This window comes from Carassius carassius, chromosome 27 (genome assembly GCF_963082965.1).
Source record: "Carassius carassius chromosome 27, fCarCar2.1, whole genome shotgun sequence".
Lineage (NCBI taxonomy): Eukaryota > Metazoa > Chordata > Actinopteri > Cypriniformes > Cyprinidae > Carassius > Carassius carassius.
The window spans coordinates 4,749,692-4,771,996 of NC_081781.1; the positions used below are offsets into that span (position 1 = coordinate 4,749,692).

General features: G+C 37.8%; 4 protein-coding genes across 4 annotated transcripts in view; 3 read left to right on the forward strand and 1 right to left on the reverse strand.

The window, feature by feature from the left end:
* Window positions 1-1,386: 1,386 nt before the first annotated feature.
* Window positions 1,387-4,848, forward strand: ttc32 (tetratricopeptide repeat domain 32). The gene is made up of 3 exons (XM_059513471.1): window positions 1,387-1,521; window positions 1,692-1,858; window positions 4,214-4,848. Exons 1-3 carry the CDS (start codon window positions 1,406-1,408, stop codon window positions 4,339-4,341), a joined length of 411 nt encoding a protein of 136 aa, XP_059369454.1. The 5' UTR covers window positions 1,387-1,405; the 3' UTR covers window positions 4,342-4,848.
* Window positions 4,849-5,327: 479 nt separating this feature from the next.
* Window positions 5,328-12,475, forward strand: LOC132106496 (uncharacterized). Its single transcript, XM_059512219.1, has 21 exons — window positions 5,328-5,456; window positions 5,532-5,635; window positions 5,723-5,821; window positions 5,908-6,032; window positions 6,109-6,249; window positions 6,314-6,415; window positions 6,493-6,657; window positions 6,723-6,819; window positions 7,058-7,275; window positions 7,354-7,507; window positions 7,604-7,812; window positions 7,904-8,021; window positions 8,127-8,326; window positions 8,398-8,512; window positions 8,603-8,772; window positions 8,842-8,951; window positions 9,034-9,164; window positions 11,635-11,824; window positions 11,946-12,084; window positions 12,155-12,251; window positions 12,354-12,475. The coding sequence occupies exons 1-21, from the start codon at window positions 5,434-5,436 to the stop codon at window positions 12,452-12,454; spliced, it is 2,808 nt and encodes a 935-aa protein (XP_059368202.1). The 5' UTR covers window positions 5,328-5,433; the 3' UTR covers window positions 12,455-12,475.
* Window positions 12,476-17,785: 5,310 nt separating this feature from the next.
* LOC132106494 (homeobox protein Mix.1-like) lies at window positions 17,786-19,501 on the forward strand. The gene is made up of 3 exons (XM_059512216.1): window positions 17,786-18,042; window positions 18,141-18,349; window positions 18,687-19,501. The coding sequence occupies exons 1-3, from the start codon at window positions 17,943-17,945 to the stop codon at window positions 19,344-19,346; spliced, it is 969 nt and encodes a 322-aa protein (XP_059368199.1). The 5' UTR covers window positions 17,786-17,942; the 3' UTR covers window positions 19,347-19,501.
* Window positions 19,502-19,558: 57 nt separating this feature from the next.
* Window positions 19,559-22,305, reverse strand: part of LOC132106493 (protein lin-9 homolog) — a 12,696-nt gene continuing 9,949 nt past the window's right edge. The window contains exons 10-15 of the mRNA XM_059512215.1: window positions 21,854-21,955; window positions 21,693-21,773; window positions 21,482-21,607; window positions 21,145-21,327; window positions 20,508-20,605; window positions 19,559-20,366 (exon numbers count right to left, since the gene is read on the reverse strand). Of these exons, the coding sequence (XP_059368198.1) occupies window positions 20,261-20,366; window positions 20,508-20,605; window positions 21,145-21,327; window positions 21,482-21,607; window positions 21,693-21,773; window positions 21,854-21,955 (696 nt within the window). The 3' untranslated portion in view covers window positions 19,559-20,260. The remainder of the gene's footprint in view (window positions 20,367-20,507; window positions 20,606-21,144; window positions 21,328-21,481; window positions 21,608-21,692; window positions 21,774-21,853; window positions 21,956-22,305) is intronic.

The following is a 22,305-nucleotide window of genomic DNA, read 5'->3' on the forward strand; positions in this document are numbered from 1 at the left end:
AGACGTAAATATATTACAAATGTATATAATGATAGATGTTTTAAAAGAGCATCTTAATGACAAACTAGCACACTGTTTTACATATGGGCATACAGTATTTTTTTAGTGTCAAAATTGACCAGAAATTGATTTTCCATTTGTAGCCTACAATATGTAGCCTAATGTACAATGCTTATTTATTTTGAAGGTGACGAAGGAAGCAACAGTTTCACTAGTGCTGCTCGTTCTCCTGCTGTTGAACAAGAGGGGGTGGACAGTTCAGCTTTTGAGTCAGAGCAGGAACCTTCAGGTAAAGTTTAAGCTAAAAGCAAAACTAAACATGCTGGCTATACTCTTAGAAAATATGTGCTTTTATGATTTATAAGGTCATCAGTAGTAGGACTGTGATCATTGGGACATACAATTGATGGCTGCATAGTTAATATAGATAATTGAAAGTGCTTATTTCATATTGCAGAGAAACTCAATGTGCAGAATGAGAGAGAGGGGGATTAAGGGAAAGATGATAGAGACAGTGAATGCCTTGATACTTCTTGATACTTCATTTGATTATTTTGCCCGTCCACAGTCTAAGGATTTTGATTTATTTCTTAAGTATAAACCAATTCAAACAACTGAAAGAGCCAAAGAGTTTGGCAGTCTGGTGGACACATGAATTGGGTGGTGGTGACTGCAGCAACAGAGGTGGACTTTGGGTGGAGTCAAATTCCCAGCCTGATTTACTGTCCCAGTCCGCCACTGGGTAAACCTGAGTGCGATACAAACAACTGTTTATTTCACATTTACCTTGTAATAAAGTGAAAATATATTTTGATATCTTCAAATAAATGTATAAGTTATGATACAAAGCTAAATGACAAAATCTAGCTAATGGTAGCCTTACTAAAATGTTTTTCTGAGAATTTGATATATTTAGGCTGCAGGGGATTTATTTACCTCGACAGCATTCCATTATAATTTAATGTGGCGCTTTGAATAAAGTTACTTGGTAATTTTATTTAGCATTTGAGCGCTAATGTTTACACTCCGGCTCAGAAGGGGGCGCCCGCATCCCGCTAATAGATAGAAACGTCTACTTGATTCTCATGAATATTAATTAAGTTCAATGACTGGACGTTCCAAGAAAAAGTAAAACAACGTCAGTACGCACTAATTAATATGCACGAGCTCTTTATCGCCAGGAGACTTAGGTCTCCGCGTTTATCCCCTTGTGGGTGTTCTGAAACTGCTGGGTGTTTCTAGATCATGCAATCTGAATGATCCCCGTTACCCAACCCCACCCCTAAACCTAACGTCACTATGACGTCAACCAATCAGCTATCATGGTGTAAAAACACCCTTATCTGGTAACTCCCATTACTTTCCTGCAGAGACCTATACTTGATCGCCAGTAGTAGTGCGTCTCATGGAGGACAGCGAGCTCGTGATCCTACAAAAAGCACACGACGAGTTCAACAGTAAGAATTATAAACCAGCAGAGGAATTATACACACAATTCATTGAGTCTTGCGCCAAATCCAGGTATTAACGACTTTAAGTTTATTCGAATAAATTAGTCAGGAGGACAGTAGTGAACATTAGCATAGACTGCATGTAAACTGTCAAGCACAGACGATTGCCTGCCACCGTGTTGATAAATTAAGGTCATATTCACATGTTTTCGCTAATAATCATATTTTATGTTTATCTAGAGACTGCAGAGCTCATGATTTGGCCATTGCCTATAATAACCGAGGACAGGTGAAGTATCTTCGGGTGGATTTTTATGAAGCCATGGATGACTATACCTCTGCCATTCAGATCAACTGCCAGTTTGAAGTGCCACTTTATAACAGGGGATTGATACGTTACAGATTGGGTAGGAATAAAGTGTAACCATTAAACATGGGATTACGTTGCTGTAAATAAAGTTAAAACTAGTTTCTTTGTGCGTCACGCCAGTGCTTGTGAAAAATGAGCCTAACCCTAAAGGGTTAGTTAACCCAAAATATTAAAGTTTTGTCATTAATTACTCACCCTCATTCATCTTCACATTATACTTGATGAAATCTGAGAGCTTTTTGGCCTTGAAATGTTCCCAGACCAAAAAACGTAGGCTATTAAGAACATCAGTGGCTCAAAGCTACAAGAATACTTTTTGTGCACAATGAAAACAATTAATCTACCAAGTTACCTTTTTTCACTATTTTGGAGAGTACCACGATGCATGTGCTCACTTTCCTCGTAACATAATCAGCGTTGTTTACATTCAGGACAAAGTGTGCACGTGCTGCATTGAAGTTGAGCCACTGATGGCCCTGTCCCAAATCGCGCACTTCATGTGGACTTTCGGTCTCGTGGACTTGAAATGCGCGTGCTCGCCGAGTCTACGAGTCCGTAGGCCGTCCCATTCAGTATTTTAACGCTCCGAAGTGTGCTCAGCAGCGCCCCCTTTGTACCCTTGAAGCGGTCTTCCGCGAAGCCCGCATAGAAGCAGGCTCCACGCACTTCAACTACCCAGGAATCCTTGCGAAAGACCAATCAGATAACAGATGGGAGGATATTTCGCTCACGGACTGTAAACATGGCTGAGAAGAGAATATTTAAGTGTAAAAGTATCAATGTTTTTTATGACATAGGCGTACATTTTACCAGTTGTTACTTACAGTTATACAAACATTATCGACCAGTTGATATCTCAAACATAATAATAGCGCGTTAAATAATACGATCGCATTATGATTCATTACATAAATAGAACCGAATGTCATGGCTTTATGAGTCATATAAACGTAGTATGAATATTGAAACCTATACATTTTTCTCAAACTCATTTTAATTTTGTGTTAAAATTTAACATTATGTATTATTATGTACAAATGTATTTATCATTTAAATAACCATGACATCTATTCTAATGCCCAGGTGGCATTTACAATTATAGAACTGTAAAAGCAGGCTGTGTATTTCACATGGACATATTATTTGGGAAATTAAAATTAATCCTGTTCTCTATGCTAAAGACTGTAATTTGTTTAATGATATTTGTGATATTTTTCTAATAAAGGGACTGATGAGATGACCTTTAAGTTTATTCAGCTCCGTATGGAGAGGGATAAGTCAACCAGACCTTCTTCCTGTTTCCGGCGTGACGATCGAGTCTGTCCCAAAATACCTCTCAATGCACCCTCGCGGACTCGCGCTAAGGGCCCTATAGGTCTGCACTACATGACGTCACCGAAGTGTGGACTCTGAAGAAGTCCACAAGTCCGGAGTGTGCCATTTGGGACAGGGCCGATGTCATAAAACATAAAACACAGTCCGTTTTACCGATCTGGGACCGGATTCACGAAAAATTTCTTAAGAAATAAATTAAGAAATTTCTGAAGATAAATTCCACAAAGTTCGTAAGAATGTTCTTAAGTGCAATTCTTGAAAAATTCTTAAGTTCTCAAATATATTCTTCAGAACATCTTAATTTTTTTTCTTAAGAAGAAAGCCGTTATTTGAATGAATAGATGACGCACTGATAAACACACACCGTTGTCTTCTTGTGCTTCCTGTAGATGTCCAATCATGTTTACAAGTCATCGCTGTCCCCTCAGAAAACTTGTGCACATCCTTAGTCCTAATATGCATTATATGTAGCTGTTGTTGTAATGCTTAAATATAACAATTAATTTGAAATAACCCAATAAATTTATTAATATTGTTTGGGATTTAAGACTTTAAGTCTGGGGCTGTCCTAAATTTAAGAAGTTATTTTTAATAATTTTTAAAAAGATTCTTTTCAAGAATTTGAATTCTTCTTAGGTTTTGTTTTAAGAACAATCTTAAGGAAAAAATAAAAATATTCTTAAGATAAATTTTTGGGAAATCAAAATACTCTTAACTTTTTTCTAAAGTTAAAAAACAAGAAAAGGGTGGCTAAGAAGACATTTTTTCTTAAGAATGTTTCGTGAATCAAGCCACTGCTTACTACATTTCTGGGTCTGGGAACATTTCAGTCATGTTACTGTCTGTTCATCAAAAATATCTTAATTTGTGTTCCGAAGATGCACGGAGGTCATATGGGTTTGGAACGACATGAAGGCAAGTAATTAATGACAGACTTTTCTTTTTTGTGTGACCTTCCTATTAAAGTTTTGTAGGTTTTCTCAGAGCATGCTTTCTGCCCATGTGTTGTATTACAATAATGTGTGCTGTTTGATTTCATTGTGTTTTTCCATTTAAGGCTTTTTCAAAGAAGCTGAGAGTGACTTTCGGAGAGCCCTGGAACTGAATCCTAATTTTAAAGATGCTGAAGAAAGTTTGCGGCAGACACTACTGGACCATGAAGAAAAGTTGAAGAGAGGCTACTAAAGAGAACTAGTCATTAAATGTTATAATCAAGCTCATTAAACTGTTGATTCACCTAGAAGTTATATTGTCATGGACAATCCCAAGAACATATGATTGTGCAGTGATGAGTTGAAATGACATTCAAACATTAAGGCCTGGTTTCACTGACAGGGCTTAGATCAAGCCAGGATTAGGCCATAGTTCAATTAGGATGTTTAAGTAGTTTTTATAAATGTAAACAATGGCTTATATTTTAAGATTAAGCCTTAAGCCTTGTCTGTGAACTGAAATGTTTCTATAGGTCGAATGATAAAGATTTATTAACCTGCTAGTATTCTTTCAAACTTTGTGAGCAAAGGGCCAATCCTGTTGGTCATTGCTCAAGATACAAGTGAAAACCTTTCTAAATAAAATGCCTGACAGTTTACATTTCAGAATACTTTGATTAATTGTTGATTTCTTAATCACAAGTGGTGCAATAATTGTGTTTGTTTGTCTGTTTTTAATAAACCAATTCTTTAAAATCTGTATTTTGCCTATTTTGTGCTCTTTGTAAACTTTCAAAATGTGTGAATTTCACAAGACCTGTCAAGAATATGTCTGGAACATATTCAACTTTAAAAACAACCATAAAATCATAATTTAGATTTAGTGCTATTTTGCAGATTTAAACAAAGAGATAAGTTTTTTTTTATAATTGTTTTAATTTCTATTTTTAAACAAGTATAAAAATACCTCAAAGGAAAATCTACTCATCGCGTACACTGCAGCAGCTATTTAAAATCTACCAAATGTATTTAACTTTTTCAGTAACCAACAATGATTATACCATTCCAAGAAAAACTAAATTTTTATTACAATGATCGTTAGCAGAGCTCAGCTTTCACTCAATGTGTGAGAAATTACTCTGAATACTGCAGCATAATAGTTAACGCATGACACCTGGTCTTTAGTTGATAACAAGCGTCACCTGTGCACAAGAGTTAGCTGATTTATACATTTCCTTTCAGAGAGTCTCATGCAGTATATGAGCTCTTGCACTAGGATTTAAATTGTGGTGGTTTCTGTAGATCTTAACCACCTGAGACCAGAGAGCCCTGTTTTTGAGCAAAGATGACACGGCTTCTTGGGATTTCGTAAGTTAAGTGTCTGCATTGATAATGTTTTGTTGCGGTTTATTTTCTAATGTTTTTTTTTTTTTTCTCTTTCAGTACTTATTGGCTGTTGATGGTTATGGTTTTGGCACAGAAGAATTTCAATGTCCTGTCTACACAGAGGAATTTCAATGTGGTGTCAGCACAGAATTTTAACCAACGTATGTTTTATGTATGCATGTGCTTGTTTAGGTGCAGTTGGTCACACTTGCCATTTTGACTTTTCTGTTGTTTAAACCTTCTTTCAGAAACTGGCCTGACAACGGATTGTCTGGGAAGTTATATGAGGCTAACTGTAGATAAGTCTCTAACTCTTGGAAATGAAGTAGAATTTGATGCTCTCAGTAGTAAGTTATCCGCAAATGGTTATATTGCCAAGAAAGATGATTGTAATCTACATTTGTCACAACTATACCTCTCTTTTCCTTTTCAGATGGCTCCCACATTGAATCTTTAACCCCAAGCTTGGCTGCCAAATGTGGTTTTAGTATAGACTCTGATCCTTGGGGTAACTACAAAGTCTTTGCTTCGCTCCTCAACTGTTTTTCAGCAAGTGAGGTAACTAGCTCTTTTTGCCCCTGAAGAGTTGTTGTATCCTACCATCTTCTACTTAAGTAGCTCTTTCTGCATTCAGGATGATGGCGAGTTTGATGTTTCCATGCGCGTCCGGGTGCATGGTGTCAAAGGGGAACCGGATGTCTTTGAGGTGGAGAAGACCTGTAACTATGACCAATGGGCCCCCCGTGAAGTCCTTTGCACTCAGAATTTTATGGAGGTAAACTTGTGCTACACATCAAGCCATAGTAGTCTTTAGGCATCTTAACAATGGTTTCTCTTAGGTTTCTGTTAACCGATTGCCAGAAGAAATTACAGCTCTGCGTAGACGGCCTATGCCCCGAGCACAAAAGTCGGATTACCAGTGGACCAGTACTGTTCCTGAGGTACAGCGGTTTAGCTCATTTTGATGTTGTGTGGCATATGCTACTTGCTCAAACGTACTCTGCCCACTGTCTTCCAGGCCATTACCTCTACGTACAACATCTGGAGGATGGTGTTTTTCACGCCTAATCAGAAAGCCATGTTGTTGGAGGATGCTTTGAGAACCGGATATGGTATAACAACAACCAGGTCTAGATTGGTGCTACGAAGTGGCTATGACATGCCTGAGACCTATTCAGAAAATGTGAGTATGGGAAATATATTGCTGCTCTTAGTTTTCCTGAGCCAATGTTGATTCTGATTTAACAGGTGAATGGCGTGCCAATGAGGATCTTCAGGGTGACCACCTACTTCAAGAAACAGTGGTCCGTAACCATGTTGGATACTGTTGCTGCATGTCCAACTGGTACGTGACCCTATTCCCAATAGCATTTGACCCAGTATTTCCAGGGTTCTTCATTCCTTGTCTCGGAGAGCCACTTTTTCCAAAAAGCATTTCCTTTAAATTAAGTCTGATTTAACTTGTAAAGGTCTTTTTGGGTTCCCTTTAAAATTGCAGTCGGGTGTGTTGGAGCTTAACTCTGCAGGTAAGTGGATCTCAAAGACCATGATGGAAGAACCCTGATCTGTTGCTTCTCTTACAGGCGGCGTTTCTTTTACGGCTGAGATGATCACCTGGAACTTCCCCCGGGTTAATCCACTAATGCGTTCCCTTGACATCAGTCTCCTTGGGTTGTTCATGGGAATAGATGGAAAGCAGATAGATTCGGTGCAAATGAATGCTAGAGGCTATGTTTTGACCATAGTAGACGATCAAATCATAATGAAGTTGCCAATGGGTGGACCAGATGGCTACTACAAGGTTTGGGCTTTTTTTTTTTTTTTTTTTTTGGGGGCAACACTTGTGCTTTACTCTAATGGTTAACTTCTGCTGTTGTAGAGTCATGTTGTAAATGACCAGTACCAAATCACATACAACATTGAGCCAATGCTGGAGTTACTGTGGAGTGAGGGAGGCATGGATGCTACAAGATACAAAGTTCTCTTCCCCATAAAGACTCCTTTTATGCCTCAACCATCACACTTTGTTGACCGTGAGTGTTGTGTGCCTTTTTTTTTTTTCCACTGTCCAAGGGAAAGTGTTTTTTGATCACGTGTGCATATGGAGAATTTCTCTTTTTCACCTATAGTCACTGATGCAGACCAACGGATGTTTGATGTACAGCTGGGTCCTTTCCTATATGACACGGAATTAGTGAACATCACCTTTTCCACTGGAGTCCTTACTGTTGCAGAGGCCAATGCAAGGGGCATCAACATACAGGAACAACTCTTTCAAAATGGCTCCAAGGCATTTAGACTTCAAGTTGACTTCTCTGACAGTGTTGTTGTGAGCACTGTGAGTATCTTTTTTTTTTTTTTTTTTTTAGTGACTGGTTTGTTGCCATGTCTGAGGATTTTATTTCTTTTTATTTTTTTCCTCCCCTTAGCAAGTCGACGTGACCATTACGGTTTATACTCTTCATGTCACCTTCGGTTTTATGATCCTGCCTGAATACACGCCATTCTCCCACAAATTATCTGTTGATGCAAACCTTCAAGATATCAGTAAGTGCTGATACTGGTAATTTGGATGTCCCCTTTTATTTATTAATAAAAAAAAATACCCGAGGGTTTAATGTAATTTGTTAATGGCTCCTTTCCCCCATTCAGTCCTCCCAACTGTGAGTGGAACTTGTGACGAAGAGAATTTCTATTTCCTAATTACATTTGGAAATATGGGCAAAAATTTTAAAATCATGATGGGTGTGCATGACCTGACACCAGACCGGGGAGCAGAGTATGATCTAAAGGAGAATGCCACTCATATGAGCTTGGCCGTGCCTTTCCTCTCATCTGATGTTGTGTTTGAGGTGTGTTGTATGTGGGGTGTGGTGGTTTTTTTTTTTTTAAGTGGATGGCTGTAACTTGTCTGTCTTCTCAGCTGATGTACCCATCATCCTTGAGGGCTCGGTTTGATCTGTTACTCTGGGAGCCCATTAACAAATGGACACTAAGTGACTTCTCCTTGGCTTGCAACTTTCCCATGACTATGACTGGTATGTTCTTGCATGGTTTCAGGTTTATTAATGCTTTTAACAGGCCTTGGCATTCGGCCTAGAGATGTAATGGTTTTGGCATCTTTCCAGAGTGTTTTAGCAATGGCACCATGTCAGCCCTTGCAGTGAAGGTAGAATCCGTACCCCAGCTTGACCCTCGTCAACTTACCCTGACGGATCACTCATGTAAACCCAAATTCAGCAACGATCGCTTCGCCTACTTCTCTTTTGAAGCAAACAGCTGTGGAACCACTAGAACGGTATGGAGGTGACTGTTTTGGTTGTACTCGTATTAAATTCTCAACATCTTATACTTGTCTCTCCTTCAGTTCTATGATGGCATTGTGATGTATCAAAATGAAATCACTCTGGGTAATGGGCTGCAAGTTCACCAGCAGAATAAAAAAGTACCCATTATTCCTCTTGATCCAGAGTATCGGTGAGCTGGAGTCTTTTGTATTTATCATGCCTGCTAATGTCTTGTTGAAATTTTAAACTGCACCCATTCTTTCTCCTTTTAGGGTGACCATGTCCTGCTTTTATACACTAAATGATACACAGACGGTTGCTTTCTCCACAAAGCCACGGGAAAATGAACCCTTGACAGAGACTGGTTTTGGAGAAATGCAAGTTGTACTGAGGCTTGCTCGGGGTATGTTAATGCAGTGTGTGTGGGGGTGGTGTCACAATGACCAGCTAACATTTGACTAATCACATCAGCACCACTTGTGCCTGTTAAATACTAGTCAGGTGAAGTCCCGGTCATGCTAATAGAACTTGGGCGTTGTGACGTCATTACTTGGTGTGGCTGCCGTGTTGATGGCCTCCTTTACTGCTACTTGGACTACTGTGTAGTGTTTAGACTTACTCCCCCTCATCCGTGTGACTCAATTTGATTGATTTAAAAATCTATTTCAACCATGGTAAACCGTTGCTGTATTGTGGGGTGTAACAGCGCAACATATAATCGCCATGGGGAATATAAAATGAGAATGGATTAACTTTCCTGCTTGGAGGCATGACCACGGAGACCATAACATCGGAATATTCATTTTATATAGCTTAAATCAACATTGAAAATAAGGGAAATTTCCCGGGTTACTCATCCAAAATACTGTTGTTGGCACTAACAGTTACTAAACCAGCAGCTAGGTAGAGCACAGCTTACCTTTGTCCAGATTACTGTATACTGTTTGCCGGTTCTATGATCTGCAGCTCCTAAACCCATCCATTTGTGAACCGCACAAGAGACTCCAATGACTTGTAGCTTTGGAACTATTCTGAAGAATAGGCGCTAACAAAACAAACAAGGTAGCCGAAGATATCTGTAATGCAAAAGTGCGGCAGCAAGTCATCGTTGGTACTCCACTCCTTGTTGGCAAGTTCATATGATCCAAACCATTAATAGTGCTGATTTTGTCCAGATACCGGTCTCTGGCATCCTTATAAATCCCACAACCTTTCCGCAATTTTAAATTTGTATTTTTCTCCCAACCCTGCTTGTCGTTCAACTTGCTGTATGTTTACATTCGAGGCAATCAACCTGGCCGCCACGTCCCAGAATGCAACGCGGCGCCCAAGCCCTATTGGTTTGTAAGCGGACTGATTGCTATCTCTTTTTTTTTTTTTTTTTTTTTTTTTTTCTCCTCTCAAAGTAAGCCTATGGGTGAGACTTGTTTCATTAACCGCTATAGGTAAATAACGAGGAGAATAACTGTGCGGTAAAACTGTTTGCAGTACATACCAGTGTGTTAAGATAACAGATTAAAATTATACATTTGCCAATATCAAGAAGTAAAGTGAACTCTTGTACGTCTTAAAAATAGCTGGACTCAAATGAAATCCGAAGCTAGACCGATAGAATTTAAAAATGGGCACCGCCATTTGTAAGTCAGGAAAGGTGGCTGTAAGGCGGGAAGAACTGCTTCAAATCACAGCTCATGTTGGCAATGGTTACCTCCGAAGAAACATGTAGCCATCATCGCTCTGCATCTAAATGACCTCGCATGCAAGGAAATTGCTATGAAGAATATTGTACCTGAAAGAACCATTTACCGGATCAAGAGGTTTGACTGCAGTGAAGTTTTCTGGATGTCCCAGAGTGTCCAGCAAGCATCAGGACCATTGTCTCCTGAGGAGTACAGAATGTCTATAGCAGAGCTTGCTCTGGAATGGCAGCAGGTTTGGGTAAGCATCTGCACACACGGTGAGGCTATTTCTTTTAGAAAAGGGCCTTGTGGCAAGACCAGTAGAGTCCTTTCTCCAAGAAAAGTTTGAAGGACTGAAATTCTACAGCAATTACAAGGATTGGACCACAGAAGACTGGTGCAAAATTTCTCTGAAGCTCCCTTGACTGTGTGGGACATTTGAAAAATTGATTGTTCACCAAAAAGGTAAAACTCTACCATGAGTTTGTCGTGCCAACAGTGAAGCATCCAGAGACCGTCCATGTTTGGGTTTGCTTCTCAACCAAGAGTAGGCTCCTAATTCTGTCCAAAAACACTGCCATGAATAAAGAATTGTATCAAGATGTCCTGCAAGAGTGACTTCCAACGGTCCATGAGCTGTGTGGGGGGTGTTTTTTTTTTTTAAGCATGATTGAGCACGGTGTCACAAAGAGATTTTGGATCTGTGGCCAGGCAACTCCCTGGATCTCAATCCCATTTGAGATTCTGTGGTCAGTCCTCCAAAAGGCAAGTGAACAAGCAGAAGCCCACAAATTTATCAATTCCAAGAATTAATAACACTAGACTGGTTCACGATTTGGCCCAGAAGCTAATATCCAGCATGCCAGAGCGAATTCCCAAGGTTATGAAGAAAAGGGGTCAACCCTGTAAGTTGACTTGCCAATGAAAACCTTAATTGTATCCTGTTCTTCAGTATACCATAGGAATGTGAGAATCTACAAACCCCTGAAGCAGCAGCATTTGCAAAACCTCAAAACCCTTTTAGTCCAATTGTTCATAATGTAACTAGATTGCTGTTGTCAGGAAGTAATATAAGACCGTCCACAATGCTACTTGACTGGTGGTTTGACTCGAGTTGTTATACTTCAGTCACTTGTGATCCGATTACCCAAGAAAATTTGCTCTCGAACTAAATTTTACTTTCTCTCCTCCCAGATGGCTCCTATAGTAACTTCTATGTAAAGGAAGACTACCCAGTTGTACAGTACTTAAGAAGTCCTCTGTTCTTTGAGGTGGCACTGCTTCAGTCCACTGATCCTCAGATAGAGCTAGTCTTGGAGAACTGTTGGACTACTATGAAAGAAGACCGGAACTCTACTCCAAGATGGGACTTGATTGTAGATGGGTAAATTTTTTTTTTTTTTTTTTTTAAGCCCTTTTGATCTTTAAGCCTCACCTCTTAAGTTACTACTGACCAGTTCTACCTTGAGCTATATTTGAAGTCCAATTTGTCTTTATCTCAACAGCTGTGTGAATCAGGCTGACCATTACGAGACAGTTTTCCACCCTATCATTCCTAACAGCGTTCCAAGCCCATCTCATTTAAAGCGCTTTGAAATCCAGATGTTTACTTTTGTACTGAATGATGTCATATTTCAGGATCAGGTAATTGTGTATTTTCCGAGACATGATTCGTGTGTTTTGGGCTGCATCAACTGACTTCTACTCTCCTCAGATTTTTGTACACTGTGATGCTGTGCTCTGTGACTCTGAGAGTGATGGTATCTGCAAGAGACAATGTCCTTCTCCCTTGTCTTCAGATGGAAAGAAAGGTATGGCCGCTTATGTTCCCTACTGTTTAATTTAAGACGGTTTAATTCTAATCTTGCACAGATTATAATTAAAGTTCTTCATCTCCCCTCTGTTCACATAAGTACGAAGAGCGGTGTCTAATGTTCAATCCCTGGGAACGCCGCTGTCATCAGGAAAAATAGTGCTCTCAAGCTCCGAGTCAGTTTCTGGTTCTCAGTCTTAATAAAATCTTGTTCAAAAAGCTTTTCTCTGGGTTTCCTGCCATTTTGTCACTTTAAGACTGTAATTGAGACATTTCTATGTGGAACTAACTGGTTTAACCAAGGGCAAAATGGGAAATCAAGAGAACCTCAGTTTGAAATGTACAAGGACAACTGAAAGAAATGCTCTAAACCACAGACTACAAGTGGTGAACCTGACTGGGACATGCTCAGTGGTTGGTAATGACCTGGAGGTTTTTTTTTTTTTTTTTTTTCTCACTTTTCAGTATTAGCCTAAATCAGTGGTTCCCAACCTTTTTCAGCTCACGGCCCACACAACCAAACGCGTATGTTTGCGTGGCCCACTGCAAAAAAATTAACTTACCCCGTTGTTGTTGGGTTAATAACTTAGTACTCAGAAGCTAGATTGTTAACTGTATTTATTGAATGAACTAGGGCTGTGCGATATGGACAAAAAAAAACCTTTCCCGATTTCTTTGATCAATTTTGCAATTTCGATTTTAATCCGAATTCACATGCTTTACAGTCATAAATGCATATAGGATTAATTTGAAAGCTATTTCCACAAAAAATCCAATAAGAGCTTTATCAAAGTTTTAACTTCTCTAGAACAGATATAAGTCAAAATAATCACTATAGTAAAGGTGTAACAAAATGTAAAGACTATTGGCAAAATATATATATATATATATATAAATAAACCCCGTGTCCAGGGACATTTTTTTCTTTTTTTGCCATGCATTGTTCATAGAGCTCATTGTAGCGGTGCCTCAGGTGTTGAAATAGATTCATGAATTATACAGGTTCACACATACTCCGTTTGCAGAAGCAGCAGCGAGAGAGCATTAATGTAATGCGAAAGCACATTAAAATAATGCACGAGCGCGAAACTCTGTTCACACGCAGATTTCTTTTGCTCTGTCACAAAACCAGACGTGCTTGCTCAGAGACTAAATAATCTGAAGTTAAACCCTGTAAACTGGCAAACTTTCACAACTGTGACTAAACATAAGGTTCTCCAATTCTTAAACCGTTAAATCCCGGTCAAAATTATCTGCACTTTTGATAGTGTGAATAAATAAATTCTGACCATATTTGCAGTGTTTCTGTATTTGGTTATCTTGTATTTAAAGCCTGTGTTGTCAAACTTGCGAAGCAGTTTTCTTGATCTGCCTCTGGGCATTTCCCTGCATTTCTCCAAACAGAAAATTTTGCCAGTGGCCTCCAGTACAAATACAGAAATTCAGAAGCTGAAAACCTGTTTATCAGAAGAAAGATTCTAGTCATGGTCTATAAAATTGTACTTTATCAAAACAAAGGAACATGTCATGTTAGTGCAATACATAAATTGCAGTTCATAACGGTTTGGTCCTCTAGATGCTCTCGCACTGATGGCACAGCTCTGCTTCATAAAATTCAGTCCTGCTCTTAAAATAGTTCAAAAAGCTTATAAATGTGTTTATGGACTGTTAGTGTTTAGCATCATATGAAATAGTGGCAGTCAACCAAAGGGTGGCTTGGAAAAGCAGCAGTGACTTGTGTAAGGAGTGATGAAGCATTTAAAACAAAAAGTGGGTAACCATAAAACTATGTATTTTATTTTATTTTTTAGAGAAATTAATACTTGTTTTCAGCAAGGATGTGGAATTGTGTGAAAGTGTGTGACGTTTATTGATATTTTCTTCAACCCCGTTGTGACATATTAAGCACCACTAATGATTTCAACATTGATAATACAAAGTTTCTCAGCATATATGATTTTAAACTGTAAGAATATTTCACAATATTACTTTTTACTGTATTGTATGATTAAATAAATGCACCCTTGGTCAGCATGAGACTTCTATCAAACCTTCTCAGAAAAAAATGTACAAAAGCTGTCACTGTGATGGTACCTTTTTAAAAGTAAAAAAAAACAACAAAAAACATTGAGGTACTAATATGCAGCCCTGAGTGGTAAATAAGGTACACAAGTACATTTTTCAAAGGTTAAAATTAAAATATTAAATAAACCTTACCTACACTTTAGAGCAGTAGTATTTATTTCATTGGAATTGTATTTAATTTTTATTATTACAACTCAACTAGCAAGCAGTAACCATGCATTTCCCTCTATGGAAGCAAACTATAATAATAGGTGAGTTTTGCTGCAGTGTTTTACCTAAACTTTTTTTTTTCTTCATGCAACTTTTATATTAACAGGCCACAGCTTTTCCTATATTTGTTAGTTTTCCTGTTATGCTTCATGCAAAAGGGAATAACTTACAAAATAAGGTAAAAATGGGGTTTTGTAGAGGCTTTAAAATGATAATTTCAATTGTGCACCTTATGTGTGTTGGGGGTGGAGATCTTCACACTTTGGCACTTATCTTTGGTGAAATGTGGCCTTTGGTGCCAGACTTAGGACAGTGACACTTCTACTTCCTCTTCCACATAATGTACCATTTAATTTTTGGGTGCTGTATATATCTTTGTTTATTGTATAAAATAATCTTGCTTAACTTTTCTAACCAGTCTTCAAACATGCACTGATTTGTGAAAAATGCAGGAAAGACCAAGATCAAAAGAAGTGATTGATATTTGGTGTGAATGTTTTATTGGCTGATATCAAACACTCAACTTTTGCAATTCTCTCACAAAATGATAAATGTTTGTGGATCAGCTCATATTTCTTGATTTCTTGTTAAGTTTTAAATGCAGTAGCAATGCAGATTGGAACAGAAACGCTTGTCTGTAGGGTGAAGAGACATTATAAGGGGATAAAAGCAAAGGAAGTCATTTGTCAGAGCTGAATAAAACACCCTCCTTTCAGACACACCTCTGATAACATCTTCTGTAATCACTGCATGCTTGAGCATTCACATTGATGAAGGGTTTTCTTCTTTTTGGGTTTTAAAACAACGTACTGAATATTGATTATATATTTGTAGTGAAACATGTTGGGATATTCATAATGTAAATATGTTCCTGACAAAAATGTTGTGCTACATTTTAGAGTGTAAACAAGTGCTGCATTTTTTTTCTTCAATTTGAGGGTTTGGAAATATATATACAGACATCACAGGATGACAAATCTTGATATTGGATCCTTTGTGGGACTTGAGTAATACTTTGGTGCTTTTTTTTCTTTCTTTTCGCCATTTTATGCTGTCTGCAGAGTAATTGGCCTGTTACATGTTCATGTTTTATATCATTGTGCAGTGGTTGTGGTATATTAATATAAATGCAATGCAACATAGTCCACAATCTACTTTTGCATATTGAATTATTCACAATATTAACCAAAGATCGCAGAGGTTTGATGAAATGCTCCAAAACGTTGGATATTACTGGTCAAGAATCGCTGCACTTGCATGGAATTCATCTCAAGTATTGTTCAAAGATTCAAATATAACATAAGAACATTTATAACAACAGAACATTTATCTAATGAAGTAAAAAAAATGTTTGTGGGTTTGCAATATAGCATTACATTAATTTAAATATAAAACAAAACCTAACAAAACAAAAAAAAAGTGTTGTTTTTAAGGACATAATTTATTAAACAGAAAACTGAAACCTAAAAAAATCTTAAAATTCTTCCAGCTTTTTAATGTTTGTCTATTTAGATATTTTTACATTTTCTAAAAAGTAAGAGAAAAGGAAAAACTCTAGACAAATGTCTAGACAAATGATATCAACAACTTTGTGACATTAGCTAAATGTCCCTGGCTAATCCTTCTGTCTGTTGCTGTATTTTGGAAGTGAGAAAGCTTTGTCTATCATAGATGGCAGCCGATGTGTTAACGGCTGATCATTAGCCGCTACGGTTGGCTCCATCAAAAGACACGGCCTTATGTTTGATGTTTCCAGATGGTGATTTTTGTGAATAGGTGAGTTAATCATTGTGGTCTTGGATCTGATCAAAGTTAAAATTGTTCGTAGTGGAGGCTTTTAAAACGACAAAAGAGGATTAAAGGAGAGCATGCCATTAGCATTACTTGCAAGAGTGCTGCAAAATGTGTTTTCTTCAGTTTAGTTTAGTCATTTCAACCTCATACAAGTGTTCAGTGGAGCAAAATGTCATTTCACAAGGCCTAAAGTGAAAATTGCAGATGGGACAAACACCACAAACAGACTATTTGAATTCAGAATGTATTTGAATTGTAGAAAACCTATCCGGTTACATCTTTAGTCTTTACATGAACCTTACAGGTTTTTATCTATAACATATGCTTGTTCCATTCTATTCAAAACAATCATTCAATGTTAAAAAAATCCCTCTATAACTTGTTTCTTTGACTATGGAGACTTTTATATCCCAGGGGTTGCTCTTTACTGAAATAGATTTCAACGTTTTTCCTCATATGACACTCACTTGAAAACTATTATATTTAACTTGCAAACTTTTTTTTCACCACACCCTTGAAATTATTTTTATCTTAAAAAATGAATTTGAAAGTTCCTTTTCTTGTCTTTTCATTTATTAAAAAAAAAAAAAAACCTGGCTATGCGTTCTATATTAGACTAACTGAGACTTGTCATGGCACTTGTATACTGTTGTTGTTCTCTTGTTGACCTGACTGCTTCTATTGTTCTCATTTGTAAGTTGCTTTGGATAAAAGCATCAGCTAAATTATTAAATGTAAAAAAAAATGTACATGTAAAATAAGTTACTTTTTTTAATCTCTGCTACTATATATATTTTATTTATTTTATTTTTTTGCGAAAACGATACTGATTTTTTAAATAATTTTGTAATATTTTGTTGGAACAGCTCATGGTATTTATTTATGTATTTAGTAAATAAAATATGATTTCAATTATAAAACTTTTAGGCTACTACATTTTTAAATGATACTTATTTTTATAATTTTGTAACTTTTTAACACAAATTACGTAAAGGGGCATAATGTATATAGACATATTATGTTGGAAATGCTCTTGATATATTATATTTATATAAACTATAAATTCAATTATCAACATTTTACTATTTTAATTCTGCTAATATGAAAAAGAAATCACAAAATAGGCCTATTTCAATTTTTTTTTTTTTTTACATAATTTTTTCCCCACTACAACCATATTTTTTTGGAAGTGCTCATGATGTTTCATCTCTAAATATAATATGAATATTAACCAATTTACATCAGTGACAATTTCCACTACAGTCATCTGATGCATTCCTACATATTGTGCTCAAACGAGCTGTGTCTGCAGGAAGTGCATGGCTGCAAACTGATCCGAGGAGCTGATCAAGTAAACATCTCAACCCAACAATACACGTACATGTTTTTTCAAGTCGTGTGTATTCTGGTGGAGATCCCATTAAACTCACACACGAACCTTTTACAGATGCAAATGTGCCACGAATGTCAAAAATTCACACCTGCTTCCTATCAGTTCACTTTGATCACATTTGAAGGAAGGCTGGCCCACTGGATATAAAATGCCCTTCGAAGGTAACTCAAATCACTCGAAGCTGAACACCAGTACGACTAGCTCACAATGGCAGTCGTGCACGGAAATCTTGGGGATGGACACTTAAAACAATTCCAGCTGTTTCCTACCACGGATTTGGAAAGGAGGCCTAACATGCACACAACAGGTGGGTGTTTGCTCCGGTATCTTTCTTGAAATGCATTTGAGAGTAACTAAGTAATCAATATGTCTTACTTCACTCTTCTTACCTCATTGTCTCATCAGATTACGCAACTCAAGACAGGATGAAGTTCCTCCATGGCGTCTCCAGAGCGGACAGCGCGAGCTTGTTTACGCATCGCAGAAAACGCACCAACTTCACGCAGCAGCAGATTGACGTCCTGGAGAAAGTCTACTTGGACACCAAATACCCTGATATTTATTTAAGAGAGAAACTTGAGGCACTGACCGGCTTGCCAGAATCGAGAATTCAGGTGAGATTTCTATCAGTAATGTTCATCAGAAAAATCCTGGTTCATATTAAAGATGACACCGAGGCTAGTTTTATTCATTTCTCCGAGCAAGTTTGTTTCAAACGCCATTGGCCAGGGAAATTGAGTTGCTTTTCAGAGGGGCATTTGTCAAGAAAAATATTTTGAGGGAAATGTGTTTTGAAAAATTGAATAACAGTTCAACCTTTCAGTTTTCATAAAAGTGATTTTAATTATAGCCCTGGTCTTCCCTACTGCTGGTGTTGTCTGAATGTATGCCACTCTGTTTTTTTTGTTTATAAATGGCATCAGCTTTCTAAACCAATGTCAATTTATTCAGGTCTGGTTCCAGAACCGAAGAGCCAAGTCTCGGCGCCAGGTGGCTGTTCCGAATAAGACCAGTGGAAATGTTCTGACCACCAACAGTCTCCTTATGAACCAGTTTACGACACATGAGAACCACACTGGCCTGGAGACACAGAGACTGCCAAAGTTTGACACGAGGGACAACTTCAGTCAACAGCTGATCAACCTCTCCGATGAGAAGATCTGCACCATGAAAGGTGACCTGTACAACCCAACCACGATTCCTTGCATGTTCGGCAGAACCGAGGAGAACCAGATCCAGACAGATCACCTGAGTGTTGTGGTGCCATGCAATTACACCCAGCAGTATCCAAAGGGACACAGACAGTTTATGAGCACCAGCCATGCTAAGTCTACAATGAAGCAGTTTTTGGTGGAGTATGATAACTTCCCTCCGAACAAGACCATTGGGCCAGAGATGAAGGTTGTTATTCCACCTCTCCCATCACAGAATGATTTCATGATGTCTTCTTCATCCCCCAAACATGTCACCTGTTCTGTCCAAAACATGCCAGTCCACTCGGGAAGTTGTGGAACTTTCTCTCCCATTAGAGCAAGCGAAGCTGTTGAGTTCTCAGATTCTGACTCTGATTGGGAAAGAGAAGCCATGTCTGGCTTTAATGGGTTTATTTAGCGTTATCAATTTATCACTCACAGACTTTATCTGAAGCTTTGAAAATCAGATATTTATTGTATATTTCAGATAGTATTATGTGTGACTGACAATATGGGTGTAAAAAAAAAAGCCACTTAATTTTTTTTTTTTTTAATAAAACCTCAAAATACAGACTCTGAGCCTTTTATGAAGATAATAGAAATCAATTTATTTACAAATGACTGTCATGCATACACTTAAAGGTTAAAAAAACAACCCCACAGAAAACTACCGCATTTAAAACATACACCAGTGGGGCATTTGGGTGATTATTTCTTCTTGTAAGGACAAGACAAACGGTTTCATTCCACACAGCTGTCTATTATAGGACTTGTATAAACAGACTGGTTGCTTTGCAAAAGTACCTAAATCTGGCAAGTCAAAAAATGTCCACATAACCCCTATATATGGTTGATTTATTGATATATTTTGAGTGAACTGTACAGTTTATCTACAATGTACATATTTAAAACATACAGAACAGTACCTCATCTCTCAGGACGACCAAAGTTATACACTTTGAGAAAGAGACAAAGGGAATAAAATTGTACAAAATAGTTTCAGTCAAACAAACTGCACCAAACAGGAGTGTCATTTGAAATACACCCTAGTTGGAAACCACCAATAAAATTAAGGGGAAACTTAATCTAATTGAGTGTGAGCAACATCTGAAATGATATCAGTTACAAAACCGCTTCACACTCCCACTTTTTTTTGCTATCTAGTTGAACATCTTCAGACACTTTGGTGTCCGGCATAACATTTTAACACTACTTGTACGGAACACAAAGTTTCATAACGTCAAACAATGAACACAAGAGACTAAAGTGATGAGCTGAAGAGGTGTGTCGCTGTCTGTATTTGAGATTGGGAGAGGTGCAAGTTAATTTCAGTCACGTTCTGTTGGTGTTGTTGGCAGAGAAAGCATGGAGGTTACCCAGCTGGCTCAGCCCGCTCTGTATGTGTGCTACATGAATCTCCACATTATCCTGAAAACAACTGCAGAAGACAGATCATTGTAGGTGATTTTTACCGATGGTATAGGCACTGTGTGACTCGAACTTTCAGAATGGCAAAAATAAAAACAGACAATCTAAGATAAATGGAGAAAAAACAACAGAAATGAAAACTAAGTATTACCTCAGGTTGGAGTCATCTATTGAACTCTTTATGTCATTCAGAGAGTCTGTGAGTGATTTGAATTCAAATGAATTCAAGTCTCCCCCTTCAGCCAAACACTGCAATAAATAAGGAAAAAAATATGTTTAGGATTCAATGTGAAGTAAATTTTCATGACATTGTGGCTCTTAAAAGAGCTTGACAGGGCTGAATGGAAAAAGTTGAGCAAATGAGATGTTAATTGATTAGTATTCATCATGCTTCATCACTGAAGTCTTGGCTCACAAGTTCCTGGTCTGTATGTACATGCCTCTTAGTATGGAAGAAAAAGAACAAAGAAAAGGTAATGGCAATGGATTTCACAATTTGGACATTTGTCTCAGAATTACAAGAACAGTCAGAATTGTGAGATAAAAAGAAAAAAATGACCTTTTCTATTTTGTGAGAAAAGAAAAGTGACAGAATGTAAACAGAATTCTTGGAAAGTGAAGGAAACAATGTGAGATGAAAAGTCAGAAAAAAAGTGAGATATAAATGCAGGAGGAACAAAAATAAAAATTCACAATTACGTTTTTGATTTTTTTTCATTCTGTGGTGCAAAACTATCATAGTGATAAGGCATGCTTCCTTCAGATAATGTAAAAAAAACGTCTGGTACCCTGATCTGCAGAAGGAGTGCCGTGAGACGAGAGACGAGTTTGGTGAGGCTGGAGCTCTGGACACGTTGCTCTCCATCAGGCAATGCATTACTCTGACTCACAACTTCCTGCGACTCTTCTTCACAGCGTCGTCGCAACTCACTGGGCTGATCTGCAGGCTGCATGCCCTGATCTGGAGCCAGCTGAAAAGAGAAGATCAGTGAAAGTGAAAGGAAAATGGTGAAAGTGAACTTAAATGTATGTTTTAGGTCCAGGATTTTGTGAAGAAAACCAGAACCGAAGGTCTGGAAAGCATGTTTGGTCATGTGGTGAGGTGAGTAAAAGAAACATACGTACCTCATAGCAAAACTGCTGTACTTCATGAAGGACTTTGTTGAGGTCTTTATTAAGCTGTTCCAGTTCCAGTACTGTTGTGGCATATCTCTTCTGCAAGTCCAATCCGATCGGTATGGAATAGGACTTCTGCAGAGGAATAATGGAAGAAGTTACATGGTATACTACTAAGTTAACGTGTACAGAAACACCCTATCTTCTGTCAGACACTTACCAGCTTCTCAGCTTCTGTGTTCATCTCCTTCAAATGCTTTATGTGTTCTTTTTTAATCATGAGGATTTTGGACAGGCGTGTCTAGCAGGAGAATAAAACTAAATATTGAAACTCTGTGGAAATTCAAGTAAATAGACAACATTAGTAGTGACAATTCTTACCACTTGCACAAGAAACTTGACAGGAAAGCCACCTAATGTCTCTCCATCAGTTCCTGTCAGTTTATTTCTCCAGGGGGACTGACTAAACAGAGGGTCATTATCCTGGGAACAGAGCAAACAGAGGTTGAGATCATTTTTCCAAAACATTTTGGTGGAATTTAAATTTTAATGATTTTTCATGTCATTGGTTCTCAACTGGTTTTGCTTTAGGACCCAAATTTTACACTAAATATGAAGTGTGACCCACAGTACCAAAATTGTCATAAAAGCAAACAAACCAATATCCTAAAATCAAACACTAATATATATATATGAATGGCCCAACACTATGCAAAATGATTAAAATGGTCTTTCAAAAATAAAAGTGTTTGGTTTCTAAATGGCTTTTGAAATGGTTGCATACTTTTGGCACCCAATTATTCACCAAAGGAAACACTTTGTGGCTGGAACAA